This window comes from Calliphora vicina, chromosome 5 (genome assembly GCF_958450345.1).
Source record: "Calliphora vicina chromosome 5, idCalVici1.1, whole genome shotgun sequence".
NCBI classification, from domain to species: Eukaryota; Metazoa; Arthropoda; class Insecta; order Diptera; family Calliphoridae; genus Calliphora; species Calliphora vicina.
Window position 1 is genome coordinate 80,451,187 of NC_088784.1, and position 19,948 is coordinate 80,471,134.

Below are 19,948 nucleotides of genomic sequence, written 5' to 3' on the forward strand. Positions count from 1 at the left end.
TTTATGCGAACTTTAAAAAAAAAAAGAATTTGGGAATTTTTTTTTTCATTCAGTGTTGCCAAATGTTTGGAAACATTCAAAAACAATATTATAATTTTTTCGATCCCTGACCATGGCTGTGTTTTTGTACTACCTTTACACAACAACTCTGTTGTAAACAAACAACAAATTTCTCTCATTCGCTGTTGACGTTTCAAATTTGTTTTGCTGTTTTTCTATTCGAACCGAAAAATTAAATTGCAGTTTTTTTAAACAAATATTTAATAAGTTTTTTTTTTAATAATTCTGTTAAGGTGTAAATGAATTGTGTGTGACTTAATGCTAAAAATATGAATGAAAATCAAGATAAATCGGAAAATTTAATGAAATGGTTGAAAGAGACGCCAAACAATAAGAAAAAGTCAGCAACAAACACAGCCATGCAAACAGTAAATACAACAACAAAAACAGGATCTGTTGATAGCGCGCAAGATGTAGAAGAAGAGTTTAGGAATGTTACAACAACAATTGTACAACAACCACCAAACAAGTTTGGTTTAAATACGAAAAAGGTTTCAGGAAAACCGCTACTACCAGGTAAGAAGAAAGAAATCTAGCTGAAAAATTAGGGGAATTTAATCATGAAAAAATAATTTAATACGTTTTACAAATAAATCTCTACACAGGAGTCACAACTCATATTGCAAGAATATCCTATGGAAGAAGTGATGCCAGTAAACGAAATACAGAAAAGACGTTGACAAAAGATTTCAGTAATACAGAAAGTGTGTTGCAGCGCAAGGGGCAAAAGGAGAACAAATTGAATTTGGACTTGAATGCCATGGAATCATCTCGTTCCTCTCAATTATTAGAAGATTTTGCCAAGAAAAAACAGGAGCGCGATCAAGAAATAATGGAAATACAGGAAATGTTGAATAAAATTAAATCGCCACAAAAGAATAGCGCACGTTCGTCACAGAATTCTCCTAAGGATAATGAAGAGGTGGCTTTGTCAACAAAAGCAAATGTGGCTGAGGCTGTTAAGGATACAAATAACCAGGTTATGGCAAAAATTCCAAGCTATCGACGCAGTAGAACTGAGTTAGAACTGAATAAGAATGCAGCTGTTACCGAGTCGTCTAAAAATACCAGACTGACACGAAAAGATACAGCAAGATCTGGTTCAGAAGTTGTTGCCAACAAACCCAGATCTAAGTCTTCACAATTGCCCTTAAGTGCCAAGGAAAAACAAGCAACCAAGAAAATAAGCTACAATCCAGAGGAAGCACGACGTTATATGGACATGCAAAAAAAGCAACGCAAAATAAACTTATTCAATGATCCAGCGATTAAGTCCCGAATAGAAAAGGAAGAAATTAAAAAAAGATTAGAGGAACTTAAGAAAAATACACGCAAGCTGGTGTCTAAAAGTACACAAAAGAAAGAAAAAACTATGAAAAATAATTATTCAAAGAAGGAACCAGATGAAAAACTTTTAGCAAAACCAAAACCTCAGGAAATTCAGGAGGTTGCTGCTACAAAAACCACAAAAGAGCAAGCTAGTATACCTAGCAAGAACAGCAAAACAGAGAGCAGTAAAAAGGAAGCCAACTTAAAGGAAGTTTCTCATAGATCTTCACAAAGTTTAAATAACGTACTGAAACCGTCTACTTTTACTTTACAGGAGAACCACAAACGTATTGGTCTCTTAAGGAAACCGGAAAACGATAAAGATTTTTCTTTTACCAGCCACAGAAATTTTAATTCCGATAAGGAAAATCAAAATTTAGAATTACTAACAAAGCAGTTAAATAATCAAAAGAACAATAAAATAAATGATAATAATACAACACAAGTTAAAGATGTGCAGTCTGATGAACTACAATTAGATAAGGTAAAAGAAGATAAAGAAACTCAGGCTAATGCAAATGATATAGCAAAATATGAGGACATTTCCGATTTAGAAATGCCTGCAAACAATTTAAAAACCAACAAAACTGCAGAAGCTATACAAGAAACTACTTTAAACCAGGAAATTCCTCATAAGGAAGAAGCTAAACCACATGACCTACCTTATTGGCTAAGACCCTCAGCAGCCCAAGTTTATCCTTATAATTTTATCATGGCGGTTAGGCGAAAATTGGAGGCAATAGCTCAGCCTATGGGGTCACGTAAACCAGAAGCTGTTACCAAACAGAATCAAGAAACATCAACCACTGGTTTGAGTAGCAAGTTAAAGCAAAAAAAGAGAAAATCTTTAGAATTGTTGGAGGAAAAGCAAAGTAAAAAACTTAAAAGAAAGGAGGAGGAAGAACTAACACATTCCAGAGAAAATATTGTCGAAAGAAGTCTAAAGGAATTGAATGTTATGAAGGAAACAACAATCAAACAGTTAAAACCTTTGCCACCAAGCAAACAAATCGAAAAAAATGAAAGCAAGGCAGATAAACAAGAGATTCAATTAGAAGACACTGCAAAATCTATGTCACAATTTAAATATCTACAAAAATCTATACAATCTATGGATTTGCAAGATGTTAAACACATTAATAAATCTAAATCCTATTGGCAAACTCCAGATATACCACCATTTAAGCATTTACAAAAATCCTTACAAAGTTTGAGTCCAGACCAAGAGGACTTTAAACAAACTTCACGCCAATTCAAACTACCCTCGAATTATAAATCTATGGAAAGTTTAAATTCTGAAATCAACTCAAATTTGTCCTCGATTTCTTTACAATTGCCCATATCGAATACTTTAACTGAAGTCTCTTCTTTGAGGACAGAATCTAGAAGAACCTTTGCTCACTCCAAACAGCCACAAACACAGTCAGAAGATGAGGTTACTTCCTTGTCTTCACACATTTTCAGCAGTCCTGAAAAGAAACTAAGTAAAGCAGCAAAAGATTTTGAATTTGTCAAACCTCGCCCGGTAAGCCCTCTTTCAATGGAAAAGGTTGATAAATTGAAAATTAAAAGAAAGGAAACGGTTGAGGAAGCTGAAAGCGATGATAGAGAAATGAACTTTACACTATTATTAGAGGACTTTAATCGTAGCCTATCACAAGTTATACAAGTAAATGAACAGTTAAAATGTACACTCGATAAATCTCAACAAATTTTAAGTCCCCATTCATCCAAAAAATCCAGCGAAACCGATAAACATTACTCCTCAGATTTTGAGAAATCAGCAACGAAAATTCTTTCCTCAATAGAAAGTGACAAACTAAAAGAATCTCTACAGAAAAGCAATGAAAGTTTAAAACAAAGAAAACGTCAACTATTTGAAATGGCCGAAAAAGTTAAGCCACTTTTAATACCGCAAAAATCTGCACAAAATTCAGATGAAAACAAAACATTGGCTCCAGAAGAAATTGAGCAACCATTGCCGGAATTAGATTTAAATCTAAATCTAAAATCCATAACCAATTCTCCACAAACTGAGGAAGAAGATAAAACTCAACAATCGGAGGTTGAAAATGAAGAGCAAAGTTCATCCTCAGTAGCAGAACAATCATATGAAAAACGATTGTACGAAATAGAGCAACTAAAGCAGACTTTAAAACAAACCATTGCGGAATCTAAAGAAAAACGCAAAGAAAAGGAACGACACCGGGAAAGACGTAATGAAGTACAAAACGAAAAACAAAGTGTGACAGAATCCTTAAGGCAAATTGAAGAAACTGAGACAAATAAATGCATCAGCCAGAACTCAACTCAAAATGGCAATGATTCCTCTGCAATACTAAGCGAAATTGAAACACAGTGTGAAGAAAACAAAAATGAACAGAAACCTTCTTCAAGCTATACAGAAACTTCAAAACAGTTTTACGAGAAATACAAATCCTTTGAAAAATATCAAAAGCAATTTAAAAGTTCACTAAAGGAAACAAATAGTGAAAATCCGAAAACGTCTGATTCTGAAAATTGTTCGCTATCACATAACAACCAATCGAAGCAATTACAAGAGAACACAGATGGAAAAATAGCAACATTATATCGCAAAAACGTTCATGTAATCACCAGTTCTAATGAAATGTTGCCTTTAAAATCAAGTTCGGCACAAAATTCTTTAAAATCCCACAATTTACGTCTCAGCGAACCTCCAGTAGAGAAATCTAAAGACATATTGGATTATACAACTTTTAACAGCAACAACAGTTTAAATAACATTTCTAGCCAACTACATACAAAATCAGTTTCCAATAAATTTTCAGAAAATAACCATAAAAGCATTAGTAACACACACAATAAAAATAAAATAAACGATAGCGAAACAGATTCATATAGTGGCACACAAAGTGATGTAGATAGAACAGTCACCAGATCTAAATCGCTGTTAAAAACAAATAAACCAGAGGCAACTATAAGCTCCAGCATAGCCGAAGAACTACAAAATACTTATGAATCCGGCTCTCATGACAACGAAAACATACCTTTAAACAGCCGAGACAAATTTGATTCCACACAATTTATTAAATCCCACATTAATCGTTCACGTGGAGATTTCCAGGAAAATATATCCAAGGAAAGCGTCTTCAATGAAACACAATTTCAGCAGGCCATTAAGGCGGCATCACAAATTAGTTCTACCGATTTTGCCCAAAGTGCTGATGATGAAATTACAAGTAGTGTTGCTTCAAAAGCCTATCATAAAGTGGCCTCAAATTCTGCCAGTTATAATAAAGGGGCAATTTCTAAACAACCGCTTATACATTCTTCACCTTCAAAAGCCAACAGACGTATTTCGATTGGTAGTGAAATAGTCAAGTTTTTCACTCAATACGATTGTGAAAGAACTGACAGACGTACAGCTGCCAATGATAGCATGTCAGAGTCTTCATTGAACTATTCGAATGTGGGTCTGGTAAGTTGGGATTTTTATAAATATTTACTTTTTTTAAATATGTACTTAGCTATTATTATTTTTGCCACTTTCTCTGACATTGACGGGGGTTAAAATATTTCTATAAACATGAGACACAAATTTTTCAGGAGACACAAAAAACATTCTAGAATCATTAGTTTTAAATATGATTGCTATTTAAAATCAAAAAAATGTTTCACCACAATAGTTTTTACGCTAAATGAAGCCATAATATTGTTGAACCTGTGTGGTTTTAATGATTGATGTTACTATTTTCATTCCGACTCATATATAATAACTCATCCATATTGATTTTATTTTCTTCTTTTAGTACGACAAATTAATACAAAACGAAACCAACAAGTCACAACATTTGACGGCACTTTTGAAAATGCGAGAAAAAGCATTGCTGGATCGTACTAAAGGTCAAATTGCCTGGCTAGAAGTGCAGAAGGCACGTTATAAAGCCAAAGGTTTTATAAATCATATAGCCGCCATTAAGAAGAAACAACGTGGCATAATTATGAAAATGGAAAAGGAACGAGAAGAGATTAAAAGGTAAGTTTACATTTTAAATTTATTTGAAAGCAAATGAAACCTGTTTTCATAAAGTAGTTTTCAATAAGTTTTCTGCTAAAGAAATGTTATATAAATCGAAAATTGTGAAGTAGTCTACTATTGAGATATGAAAACGGATTATTTTCGATCAAAGGTTCGTAAGAATTAATTTTTAATTCAATTTTCAAAACTATATTAAATATTATCTCATAATAATTCCATTAAATATTATTATAATGTTGGAACTTTTTTCTAAGTAGGCAATAACAATTACAAATCGTGCCCTTAATAAAACAATAGTGTATAATTTGTTTGCCATTTCGAATTAATTGAGTTTAACATTTTTGTGTTAGTAGACATCTAGAACAAAAGTAATATTTCAATTGATCTTTTGACCCACTTTGTGGAGGTAGAATTTCACCAAATTTTGACCACATATAGAATCAATTATGTAGATTCTTATTATGCTTATACACTATTGTTTTATTGAGAGGACGAAATAAGTAATCAGGTCAAATTTGACCCATTTTGAAATTATAATTTAATTTGTTCTTAAAGTAAGTGCTTGATATTTTATGAATTTTATTCAATTTCAAATGTCAACAACTACGTTAGATTGTTTGCACTTAAGGTCATATTAGACCCGGAGAAAAAATCTCGAATTTTTGTTACGCACAATTAAGTAAAATGTTTTCAGAGCTGTGGTAGCACTACAATTAGAGATGCCAAACGGGGAATTCTATTTTCTATTTGGGTAAAATTTCACCCAAGACCTATGAAGGTTAAATAAATTCCCCATAAATCATATAACGATTAAGTCGTTAATTACAAGTTTATTTTCTTCTTTTTAGGGCATTTAAAAAAGCTTTTTTTATATTTCGAATTTAAATTCGAATTTTCGAACATATTTTAAAAAAACTTATATTTTGAAACTTCATTAAAAATCATGAACATTTTGATTTTTTTTTCAAAATTTTTAAGTTCGAAAATAGAAAATGTAAGAAATTGGACTCAAATAAAACTTAAATTATTTTTAAGGATCCTCATGATTAAGAAATTAGTTTAACAACTTTTGAAATATTTCGTACATAAGTTCGAATATTCGAAATTTATTTTAAACTAGCGGATACCGGACGTGTGCTACTACGATAAAAAATAAAATTATTTTTTTTTAAAAAAAAAGGAAAATTTTGTTTACAAAACTATTTAAAACGTTCATCTTATTTTCATTATTAACCACTCACTTTTTACTAAAGTAGAAATATACTTGTCTGAGTAGAAATCGAAAACAGAATTTTATATGTCGGATTATTTGTCCTTCTGTAGAAAAAAAAAATATTTCTTTATTTTTATAATAAACTTCTTTTTTCAAATTGATGTATGTACATAAAACTATTTTTGTAAAAAAAGTACCAGCAATAGGGATCAATTTAACCCTTTATACGTTCCAATTTCAAAGAAGTGCCAAAATCCATTTGAAATTTTTTCAGAAGGACTCCAACTCCATTTAAATTTAATTTCTGAGATATGGAATACAAAAAAGTACCAAAACCGGGTTTCACCGTTTTATCCCCTTAAAAGAACATACAAAAATCAAAAAGTACCACACAGCTGTCCACTTATTTTTTGGATAAATTGAGATTAATTTGGATTTTTGGTACTAGCTTTATTAGTTCCGGAGATGTAGAGATATCGATTTTACCCATTTTTACCCCCTTAAAATTCAAATTGCCAAAAATCCCTTCTTAGTGGATCTACACATCGGGGGAGGTTTCTACATAAAAAATTTTATGACATACGCATTTAAAAATTAAAAATTGCGAAACATTTTTGTATGGCAAAATTCGAAAATCGACTTTACGGATGGACCGCATGGACCGAATGTAGTGTTTTAGGTGTCTAAAACCATCTTCACAAAATTTCCTTTCCAATAAAACCGTTTTGGAGCTAATCGGTTGGTTTATATATGAAGCACTGATTATTTTAACAGCTTTAAACATATTACGAACATAAAATCGAATTTTCTATCAGGTGTAAAAATGCCAAATTTCAGCATAATAGGACTGCGATAACTGATTCTAAATTTTGACATAAACCAGAGCTTCGAACTAATTAATTCAATTTGAGCTTAATTCACTAAAATCTAAATTCGGAATTAAAAAAAAATTCAACCATTCATTCTACAAATCCATTCCCAAAATCTAATTATTTAGCTTCATTCAAAGGCGTTTATTTAAATTGAGTTCATTCATAACATTTCATTCAGTTCTGTTTTTGCTTTTAATCATTTACAAACTGAATGGAAAAAATTGTTTAAATTCTATTTTAATATATTTGAATTGAAGATAAATTGAATCATTCAATAAGTTTTTAAAGCTATTTTGTAATGGATTTGAATTAAAGAAAACATGAATGATTCAATAAGGAATTAATTCATAAAGGAATGAGTTTGTAGTACTAAAGAATTGATTTGTGGAATTGTTAAGAGTATATATCTGATTTGATTTTAATTTTTTTTTTTTTTATTTTATTTATTCAAGTATACAAAGCCTTCAAGGCCAAACTTACATATTACTTAGCAATAATACTTAAGCATAAAAAAAATAACAAAGTGTTACAATAAATAACACAAATAACTATTAATATAAATTTTCTTATTTATAACGGTTCCCCAACCATAATTATAGAAAAAAAAAATTATTTAATAAGTAATTCTTTTGAACCTTTGTGCTAAACTAACAAGCAAACTAAAATTGCAAGTTAAATATAATCCAAATGTCCCTCTATTTCAAAGTTATTAGACCATAACGACAACAAAGTGAAATCAAGTACAAAAGAAAATCGATTAAGGGATGTCAGAAGCAATAGTTTTCTGATCAGAAGTCTGATTTTAACATAATCATTTAATAATACAGAAATAAAAATATCATTAAATTGTTTTATTAAATTGAAGTTTTCAAAAATAACTCGATACAGTCTTTATTCTTTACATCAAAAAACAGATTGAAAATTGTATAAAACAGCTGTCTTTTATATATTGAAATTCCATTTCCCATCTATTTACTAATTCTTATTCAATGATAACATACATACACATTAGTTGCGTAAATTTTGTTAAACAAATAAAATCACGCATACATTTTGTGATAAATAGATTTCATGTTCTACAAAGTGTTTTTAAAGAAGGGATTTTCTCGATGTCATCGTTTCTCTTCAAGATTATACTTATTATATTTTATATTTATCTTTTGAAAAACTGACTCACATTTTTTTTTTTTTTTTAAGAAGATTTTTCGACAATATAGTTTGGTGACAGGTTGATAAAAAAGTATTAAATAAGATTTATTGAAATTAGCTTGTTTTACAAATCCCATCATTTGTATTGTGTAGTTTTTCTTCTATTTTTGTAAAGTTTTTTTTTTTTTAATTTTCGTCTAACTAATAGGTATAAATGTCCCCAAAAAATATTCATACATACGGTACATATTATTTAATCAGTTTCGTCAAAAATAAAATAAAATTAAAATGTACATTAATACACGAAATGTTTATTTTTATGAACAACTACTAATCATCATGTTTACAGATCATGAAATGAAAAAAAAAATAACAAAACATTGTCAACATTGAGACAATAATTTTTGTTTGTTTACTTTTTTTAAATTTAATTTCTATTTATTGTTTGCATTAACACTAAACATTATTATTGCTGTTTGTCCATATTGACTGTCTGTCTGTCAGACTGATTGGAAAATTATTTAATGTTAGACAATCCTGTCCCGCCATGTTGACTTCTAACTTATTTTTTATTTTGTTAATTAATGTTTTTCTTAATTTTCTTTAGAACACAATTGAGTATAATAATTATGGCGCCAATTTGACGCAAATTTTCATTTGCATATAGAATGAAGTTTTGTTGTTGTTGTTTTTGTAGTATAAGATTGTTTATTAGGGCGAAGTTAATTTATAAAGGAAATCAACAAGTTTGGCGCATCGTTGAAACTGAATAGCTTGTATTTCTTTTGAGTTTTGAATTGAAAAACGTATTGACGCTAGGGTTGTAAATTAATTTTGATCGAATACAAGTTTATCATCTCTTTTATTATTCGATTGATCGATTAATTTTCTATATATCCTCGATTATTCGAAGGAAATTAATCAAACAATTTAATAAATGGTTTGTTAACAATGAAGAAATACATATATGGGGGATTTTATGAACCAAGTGAACCAAATTTTGAAATCGATGTCTTCCGATCGGGATGAAATTTGCATCAAAGTTAGTTCTATTGGATAGTAATTCACCCCTCTCTGAGTTAGAGGGGGTCAAAATTTTACATTTTGGCCAAGTAGCTGTTTTTTTTCTCATCCATGTAACTTATTACCTATTGTTCTTAGCAAAATTATCCCAAATACATAGTTTAGATAGCTATTAATTCAATCTTTCAAAAAAATGATGACATTTTTTTCCCGAAATCAAAAACTTTCTTGACTTTTTTTAAAATTTACCGTTTTTTTTCTCAAAATAAAGCTTAAATATTTTCTTTGAAGACCTAGTTGGTCGCTAGGTATTAATACTATAGTTTACATCAGCTATTGTAATACTTATCTATCTATATACATATATAAAAATGAAATGGTCCATGTATGTAAGCATCACGTGAGAACGTCTGGAGCGATTTGGCTGATTTTTTTTATTCGATTCGAAATTTTCGGGAGATGGTTTGTAAAGATAAAAAAATTCAAAAATTCGGGGTAAAACTCGGTCAACTGTATAAAAACTGTAATAAAAAAATCTCCCTAAAGTATGCAGTACAAATTTAGATATTTTATTTGCAAATAAATAAGAACAGGCAGGTGTATGTGGGTTGGAGAAACTTGAAGAACTAACATTAGTAAATGCTACCGGGCGAAGACGGGGCGGTCAACTAGTTTATAATAAATTTAATTTTCATATATAGAAGGTAGGGCAAAAGTACTCACCCAAAATGGCGATCGTGACATAAGAAAAAAAATATGGAAAATATTTTTCATATACATTACTTTATTAGAGTGTCATTTCAGGGAATCTGTTTTTTAACTTTGTTAAATAGTAATTTTAGATGTTTTAATTTGTACAAAATTACGAAATGGTTGTAAAAACATGCAATGAGAGCTTGATTATCAATCACTGGTCGAATTACTACCGCATTTGTGAATCAATATTACAAAATATTTCAGCTGCATTAGGAAAAAATATAGATTTTTATAATAGATATGATTTATTAAATGGATTTCATCTAAATTTGCCTTCACAAGAAGGGATTCATAAACAGAAACTACCTTAATAAATTTTCATATGCGTACATAAATATATGTATATGTAGGTATTAATGTGTGCTTTCATAATGAGTTGTGGACATACATCTATGTAGATTTATATATCGAGATCATCATCGTCATGATCATCTGCCATCAAGTACACGACACGATTTACTGTATAGCAATATATCTACTAAATTGTTGGATACTTTATCTACCTCACAGCCACATACATATGTATGTACATCTAAAGACACACATATAGCGGGGACTATAAAAATAGTGGTACCTTGTCAAAATTTGTAATATTGCATTAAATATCTACTTATGTTTTTCACTATTAAACGCAATTTTCTTCTGTATGAGTATCTTCCCATCAGCTGAAGAGAAGATGTTCTTGTGAGACTTCCGGTTGACTAAAAGTATAACTGCCTTATTCTGAGTGTCGAAAACGACTTAAATACTACAAAATTTCCATGTTTAGTATGACAACGACACTCACAATAGGCTGATTATAATTCTAGATATCACTTTGATTGTCTTCTCTGGTTTTAAATTGTTCAGGCATCCTCATATTGATCGGCCAGTGGTTAATTAGGTATCTCCTGTGACAATGTTGTCATCCTAGCTTCGACATCACACAGCAGGAGTCTCTCCGGAAGCATGTCTGGAAGGACCTTCGAGAAAAGAACTTGTATTGGTATGTGCAGGATACATTAAAGTGGTGTAATGAGGTCGGGAAGGAGACTTAACATTAGTGTTTATAAAAACCCAATTTTTTAAAAAACTGGTTTGTCGGTTAACCGAAAATGGGCTTTTTTAGAAAAACCGGTATTTCGGTTAACCGACATTGAAAGGAATTTTTTTTAGAAGTTTAAACAATAAATTTTCATTGTAGAAAACATAAAATATCCAATAAAGTATACATAGCTTTAAAATTTGTAGTTTTTAGTAGTCAGTATTGGTTAATATTTAATAACTATAAATATGCAAAAGTGGAATTGATTATAAATATGTTTACTTATTGGTTTTTTCAAAAAATTTCAACCAAAATTGTAAATCATAAATTTGTTAATTAAATATTTGATAATTTTGAAATTTATTATCACCTCGACATTCTGATATGAAACAGAAAATTTCAAGTCCCAAAAAGGACCTATAAAACGCAAACGCACTTCTTCTTAACTGTGATTATTTGTCATCGTAAATCATTCAATATTTAAAATTCAGGATTTTAGATGGTAGTTTGTCTCTCCTGTAATATTTCTGACAATTAACTTAGCACTTTGTACATTTAGCTAACGAAATGATTAATTAAATTAAATTTTAATTTAATGAAGTCAAGTTTATTGATATAAGGATGTACATCAAAGATATGTACATCAAATTCAATTTAACCTTTAGTAAAATTATCACTAAGTTTTTAATGAAACATTAGTAAGATTTGGGGAATTTAATTTTAATTTTTAATAGTTTCATTATGTGAAATTGATTCTGAAAAGGTTTTTAAGTAAACTCATAGTCCACTACTATTTAGAATCATTGTTATTTAAAAATTTGTATCGAATGAGATTTATTTAGGTTTCAAATCAGACAAAGTGTATAAAATAAATATAAAAAATTCACCAAATTTTAATCCCAAAATCAACATTTTAAATTAACCGGTTCGCAAAAAAAAACGAGATTTCGAAGTAAAACTGTTTTTTCTGTTAACCGGTTTATAAACACTACATAACATGCTTAATATCTGCTGGTCCCACATAGATTCTTTCTGAGTGCTCAACAAATGTCGGAAGAAACTGTTTTTCGAACGATTTAAAACAAAAATGTCTAACTTTTTTGCGAAAACATTTTGTCTAACTTCTTAGACAAAACATTTATTTTCATATATCGCATCCCACTTAGCGACTAAAAACCTCTTAAAGAAATGGACCTAAGCTTTCTTTTAAGCAAAAAAATTTAAAAAAGGGCCCATTTAAAAAAAGTTAGATTTTGGCAAAAAAAAAGTTAAATGTCCAACATTTTTATACCCTTCACCTTCGTGAGAAGGGTATATATAAGTTTGACATTCCGTTTGTAATTTATACATTTTTCATTTCCGACCCTATAAATTATATATATTCTGGATCCTTATAGATAGCGGAGACGATTAAGCCATGTCCGTTTGTCTGTTGAAATCAATTTTTTGAAGACCGCAGATATCTTCGGGATCCAAATCTTCAATAATTCTGTCAGACATGCTTTCGAGAAGTTTGCTATTTAAAATCAGCAAAATCGGTCCACCACAAATGACTGAGAATGAGGAAAAAACCAGGACAACCTCGATTTTTGACCTACACATCTGCTCAAAATAATAGATACACCAAAATTTATTTTTTAAAAACGAAAAAAAATAATGGTATATTGTAAAATTATAAAAAAAAATTCAGTCGATTTTTATTTATAGTTAAAAGGAGAGTAAAAAACAAAAACAAAATATTTCATAATTAATAATAAATATTATAAAGTAAATTAAATTTCTTAAATTTCGAAAAATTTGGTACTCATAATAATAGATACATTTTTAAAAATTCTTATTAAACAAAAGCTAATAAATTTTATCTTAAAAAAATTAGTTTATTATTAAAGTAAAGCTAGTATCCAGTATATCCACCTTTGTTTTGTAAAACTTTCTCCACTCTTCTGGGCATACTGGATATCAAGTTCTGACACTTCTCCAATGGAATCTCGTACCATATTTTTTGCGTTTTCTCCCATAAATCGTCTTTATTTTTGAAAACTTCCTTCGAAAGCCTTATCTTTAATTCACTCCACAAGTTTTCTATTGGGTTTAAATCAGGGGATTGGCTGGGCCAGCTTAAAACAGGTACGTTATTCTCCAAGAACCAGTTTTTAACTAATCTTGAACTATGTTTTGGGTCGTTGTCCTGCTGGAATGTCCATATTAATGGCATATTTTCCGATGCATATGGAAGCATTACGTTTTCCAATATGTCTCTATACCCACTAGCATTCATGGTATCTTCTATTCGGAATATCGGACCAACACCATTCCATGAAAAGCAACCCCAAACCATTATGTTTCCCCCGCCATGTTTTACCGTCTTTTTTGTAAATTTAACGTGGAATTCTTTTCCTTTTGGTCGGCGTACATTTCTTTGGCAGTCGTTTCCAAACAAATTTATTTTTGTTTCGTCGCTCCATAAAATATTTCTCCATTTTTTTTCGCCTTCACACCCGGACCATTGTAAGTGCTCTTTAGCAAATTCTAATCTTGTCTTGATATTTTTTTGGCGCATTAGTGGCACTTTTCTGGCAATTCTTCCCGGCAATTTAGCTTGTAAAAGACGACGACGAACTGTTTGTGGACTGATTTCGTTACATAGCTCCGCAGAAATAGCTTTCGATGATATGAAAGGGTCTTTTTTAACCATAAGGACGATCCGCCTATCTGTTTCTGGACTGGTTTTCTTTGGTCTACCGCGAGTTTCTCTTTTTTGTTTTTTAGATAAAGCATTTTGGACAAAATGTAAAGATCTTCCTATGCTCTTTGCTATTTCCCGTAATGATTTTCCTTGATTTCTCATCGTTTGAACAATTTTTTTCTCATCTTCGGTACAATGATGATTTCGTCCCATTTTCTTCAAAAGAGTCCTATTTTTTATAAAATTGTTGCTAAAATTTAAATTCACGTAAATAGGAACAAAAAATTGCACAAAAAAAAAATTGTATATAAACAAATTACAAATTACTGATGTGTATCTATTTTTATGAGCAAATAATTTTTTGTAATTCAAATAAATTCGTTTTTAAAAATCAACATGAAAGCAAATAGTTGCCAGATTTTTGACTGACATGACATTGCCAGATAGAAATTTTAATAATATGATGTATTCTTAACGCTTGCGAGGAAATTTTCAATGTTACCGCCATTTAAATTTTTTCCAATTAGGTGTATCTATTATTTTGAGCAGATGTGTATGTTTACTTATTGGTTTTTTCAAAAAATTTCAACCAAAATTGTAAATCATAAATTTGTTAATTAAATATTTGATAATTTTGAAATTTATTATCACCTCGACATTCGGATATGAAACAGAAAATTTTTCAAGTCCCAAAAAGGACCTATAAGATGCAAACGCACTTCTTCTTAACTGTGATTATTTGTCATCATAAATCATTCCAAATAAGTAATAAAAATATTTAAAATCAAGTATTTTAGATAGTAGTCTCTCCTGTAATATTTCTGAAAATTAACTCAGCACTTTGTACTTTTAGCTAACGAAATGATTAATTAAATTAAATTTTAATTTAATGAAGCCAAGTTTATTGAAAGAAGGATGTACATCAAAGATATGTACATCAAATTCAATTTAACCTTTAGTAAAATTATCATTAAGTTTTTAATGAAACATAAGTAAGATTTGGGGAATTTAATTTTAATTTTTAATAGTTTTATTATCAGCCCAATTATGAATAAAAAATTCCGCGGGAGTTTGTTCCCCGGGAGTTTTTTCCCATTGAATTTGAATAGGAAAAATGAGAAAAGGGGAAAAACTCCCGGAGAATTTTTATTCATAATTGGGCTGTATGTGAAATTGATTCTGAAAAGGTTTTTAAGTAAACTCATAGTTCACTACTATTTGGAATCATTTTTATTCTTAAAAAATTGTATCGAATGAGGTTTATATTGTATATCAGCAGTTTAGGTTTCAAATCGGACAAAATTTTTGATATAAAGTGTATACAATGAATATAAAAAATTCACTAAATTTTAATCCCAAACTTTAAAACCCGTTTAACCGAGTAAAATAAACCGATTAACCGAAAATCAACATTTTAAATTAACCGGTTCGCAAAAAAAAACGAGATTGCGAAGTAAAACTGGTTTTTCTGTTAACCGGTTTATAAACACTACATAACATGCTTAATGTCTGCTGGTCCCACATACTAGATTCTTTCTGAGTGCTCACCAAATGTCTGAAAAAACTGTTTTTCAAATGATCTAAAACCAAAATATCTAACTTTTTTGCCAAAACATGTTGACTAACAAAACATTTATTTTGATAAATGTCCCACTCGCATCAAACTTAGCGACTAAAAACCTCTTAAAGGAATGGACCTAAGCTTTCTTTTGAGCAAAAAAAAATTAAAAAAGGGCCCATTTTAAAAAATTTAGATTTTGCAAAAAAAAAATTTAAATGTCCAACATTTTTATAACCTTCACCTTCGTGAGAAGGGTATATATAAGTTTGTCATTCCGTTTGTAATTTCTACATTTTTCATTTCCGACCCTATAAATTATATATATTCTGGATCCTTATAGATAGCGGAGACGATTAAGCCATGTCCGTTTATCTGTCTGTCTGTTGAAATAAATTTTTTGAAGACCGCAGATATCTTCGGGATCCAAATCTTCAATAATTCTGTCAGACATGCTTTCGAGAAGTTTGCTATTTAAAATCAGCAAAATCGGTCCACCACAAATGACTGAGAATGAGGAAAAAACCAGGACAACCTCGATTTTTGACCTATATCTGAATACTAAGTCATTAATATAGACAAAATGGATATCTAATGATAGATATTTCAAAGACCTTTGCAACGACGTATATAAGACCATTGTTGGACCTACAATGGGTCAAAATCGGAAAAAATATATTTTAAACCAAATTTTTTTCTCCAAAAAAAAAAATTAAAAAACAAAATTTTTTTTTAAAATTTAAAAAAAAAAATTTAAAATTTAAAAAAAAAATTTATATAACTATTCGAAAATTGTTTTTTTCCAAAAATTTGGAAAAAAAAAATTAATTTTGTTTACCTAAAAATATTTAAATTTTTTTTTTTGAAAGGTAAAAGGTGAAGGGTTATAAGATTCGGCACAGCCGAATATAGCTCTCTTACTTGTTTATTTTTTTTTCGAAAGATTAAAGAAATAACTTTCTAAACTATTTGAGACACATTTTGCTAAGAACAATAGGTAATAACATTCATGGATGAGAAAAAACACCTGTTTGGCCAAAATGTCAAATTTTGAACCCCTCTAACTCAGAGAGTTCTTGACCGAACTTGTTGAAAAATTGTGTATGAATTACTATCCAATTTCATTCCGATCGGAAGACATCGATTTTAAAAGTTGGTTCACTTGACATGAAATTCCCTATATACATATATATATAGATAGATTGATTGGCACATACTCTTGGAATTGTCAATGTTAATTATTTCACAAAAATATTGAAATTTTTGGTGATTCCTTACAAGGCTCTTCTATATTAATGAACTTAACTGTATAGATATTTACATAGATTTATGTAGATGAAAATTTAGTCATATTATAATTATAATACTACCACCTTTATTTTTGTTTTTATATGACAACCGCAAAAAAAATATACAAACATACATACATCTAGAGAATTGTAGAGATTTTCAAAACATTTCTTTTTTTTAGGGGGATTTGTTTGTTGTTGTTTTTTTTTATTTTGTGGGCGCCATCCAATATATATAATTTTTTTTTTTAAATTTTCATTTCGTTTGTATAATTTGATGTATGTAGGAACACTCGTGTGTCTATATATACAAATGTTTTTTTTTCTCTAATTGGCACTGGATCCAACACCATAAATAAAAAAAGTAAATAAATAAAAACAAATATACAATAAAAAAAATACAACTGAACATTTAATCCATCCATATAGTAGCAAAAACATTCGCAGTATAATTCTATAATGTGCGTTTTTAATGATGATATTAATATTTGCCGAAAAACAATTCTTCGATAATAATAATGTTTTATTAATATTTTGTGAAGATTAGTTTTTTATTATGGTTTTATAGATTTTTTTTGTTGGAAAAATATATAAAATAAATGACGCCTCCACAAAACTACGTCACTGGAAATGTTGAGTTCATTTTCGACAGAGAGGTTTTTAGCTGATCCGCTTGTATTGTAATACTGACTGTCTGCAGAATTATTATTTATTAATTCATTCATGATGGCTTGACTCAATTATTAAATACTCAGATCTTATCTAAGTTCTATACAGAGAAATCAGATTCATAGTGTCAACCGAATTTGCTCCCAATCGAATGAGTCGGTTGATAAAGAAGAATTTCGGTTAAAGTAACCAAACTTTTGTTACCCTTTTAAATTTTTGAAGCCACAACTGTAGAATTCGGTCACTAAAGAGGGCTCATTCGATTGGCAACAAATTCGTTTGTATCACGTATCTGTTTTCTCTGTGTAGACATAATTATTAACTCATATTATTCGTTATAAGGACATTCACATTTATTTCTGACAAAGTTTTCAAATAAAACTACAAAGTGAAATCAACATATGTAGAGATTTAAGGCACACATTTAATCAAATATTTGTAAATATTCAGAATTCTTTCGTATTACATGCATAACCAATATTCAAATATTCAAACAAAACATAAGAAATTCTTATGTAATGCTTCATTTCAATAAGACTTTGAAGAACTTTTCATTGTGCGTTCAGGGTTATGCCGTCGTAGTACTCTCTACTCGTACACTGATCACAAGTAAATTAACCCAAAAGTAAATAAAATTTATTATACACAATACACACAGATACATATGCCACAAACACACACGCACTTACCACTAATACTCTTGTGAAATAGGGTTCCTAATCGGGAAAATTCTGCCGGGAATATTTTTTTTTTAAATCTATTTCGAGGAATTTCTTTATAACATTTCTTCCTAATGTTACAGTGTTATTATTGCACAGGGAAAATATCCAAAGTCACGGATGAATCCAAATATAATTTAAGAAGCAGTGATGGGAGAACATTTTAACATTGCCGTAGAGAAAGAGACCGAACCCAAGGTACACAAATAAGACAGTCAAAGGTATGGGTCTAATTGATATCACAAAAAATATGCTATCCATTTTAAACAATGTTATGTATCCATACTAGGGTATTGGAATTATTCGATTTTTCTCTTGTTCGAATAAAACGAATAATTCGAATAAGAGATTTTAACTTGTTCGAATAATTCGATCACACCTTTAAAATTAATCGAATTATTCGAATAATTTAAAGTTTTTTTTAAAAAGTAAAGAATGAAGTTTTGATGTCGGTTTTTTAATATTTTATTGTTAAAGAAAAACAAAAAATAACATTAAAGTTAACAGTTCAAGTATTGATCATTAAAAACATTCGAAAACAAAGTCCATCATTAAATTTTAATCAGAAATATTCTGATCAAATTAACTCCCGAACAATCCACAAAATAATTGACTAGCAAACACTATAGTTTCCGTTTTGGAGCTATGCTTTAAAAAATTTGAGCTAGTTGGACATGATCCTGAATTCAAATACAATGTAAACGTATTAAGAACTTTTTTATGTAGTTCATTAATTCGGGTTTTAAATTGAGTAACTAATTCTTTTGTAAATGAATTATTCACTTTTTCTAAATTATTTATAACAAATTGTATTATACGCTCAAGCTCTATAAACGTTGCCGAATCTTTGCTTAATAAAGTGGTCTTGGGGAATTAATCCAAAGTTTCATATCATTGTCAGTGAACGTGGCTAATTTGAAGTCAGGCAGTGCATGATTGACACATTTACAAATACGCAAAAAGTTTATTACCATGTTTGACAAAGATGTTCCACGATGTTCAAAATCATATATAAGACGAACTCCATGTTTTTCTTGCAACAAAACGTTGGTTTGCAATATTTTTGTTTATCATTCGATTTATTAAATATTTTGCAACACTTACATACGCGGTTAATAACATCACTTATATACATATGTTTTAAGATCATGGCCTTCATCTATTTCAATGTAATCATTATAAATGTCATCCTCAATATCACTTTCGACGACCGTTTCAAAATCAAATTCTCCATCACATTCAACTCCACTTTAATCTAAGTTAAAATTTTGATTATTAATTGCGATTCTTCTAATATTTCGCCAGCTAAATAACAAATATTTAATTCCGTACCTTTTATTTTCATTGGTTCAAGTCCTTAGTTAAAAATTTTGAAAGATTTGTTTTTAGAATTGTAACTTCTTGCAGTAATATTTATATATTTATAGAAGGAGCTATCGGAACACTCATCTACATAGATCAAAAGTCCCTTTGTCTTTAGTTATTTGTCGAATTTCAGAAACAATACAATTTTTGTGAATCATTATTACTTATTTAAATTTGAAATTATGAAAAATTTTAAGCAATTTAATAAATTTGAA

At 29.5% G+C, this 19,948-nt stretch overlaps 1 protein-coding gene across 1 annotated transcript in view; it reads left to right on the forward strand.

Annotated features, from left to right (window-relative positions):
• Positions 1-315: 315 nt before the first annotated feature.
• The window catches only part of LOC135961416 (golgin subfamily B member 1-like), a 57,486-nt gene continuing 37,853 nt past the window's right edge, over positions 316-19,948 (forward strand). The window contains exons 1-3 of the mRNA XM_065512915.1: positions 316-576; positions 666-4,849; positions 5,181-5,407. Coding sequence (XP_065368987.1) covers positions 330-576; positions 666-4,849; positions 5,181-5,407 — 4,658 coding nt within the window. The 5' untranslated portion in view covers positions 316-329. The remainder of the gene's footprint in view (positions 577-665; positions 4,850-5,180; positions 5,408-19,948) is intronic.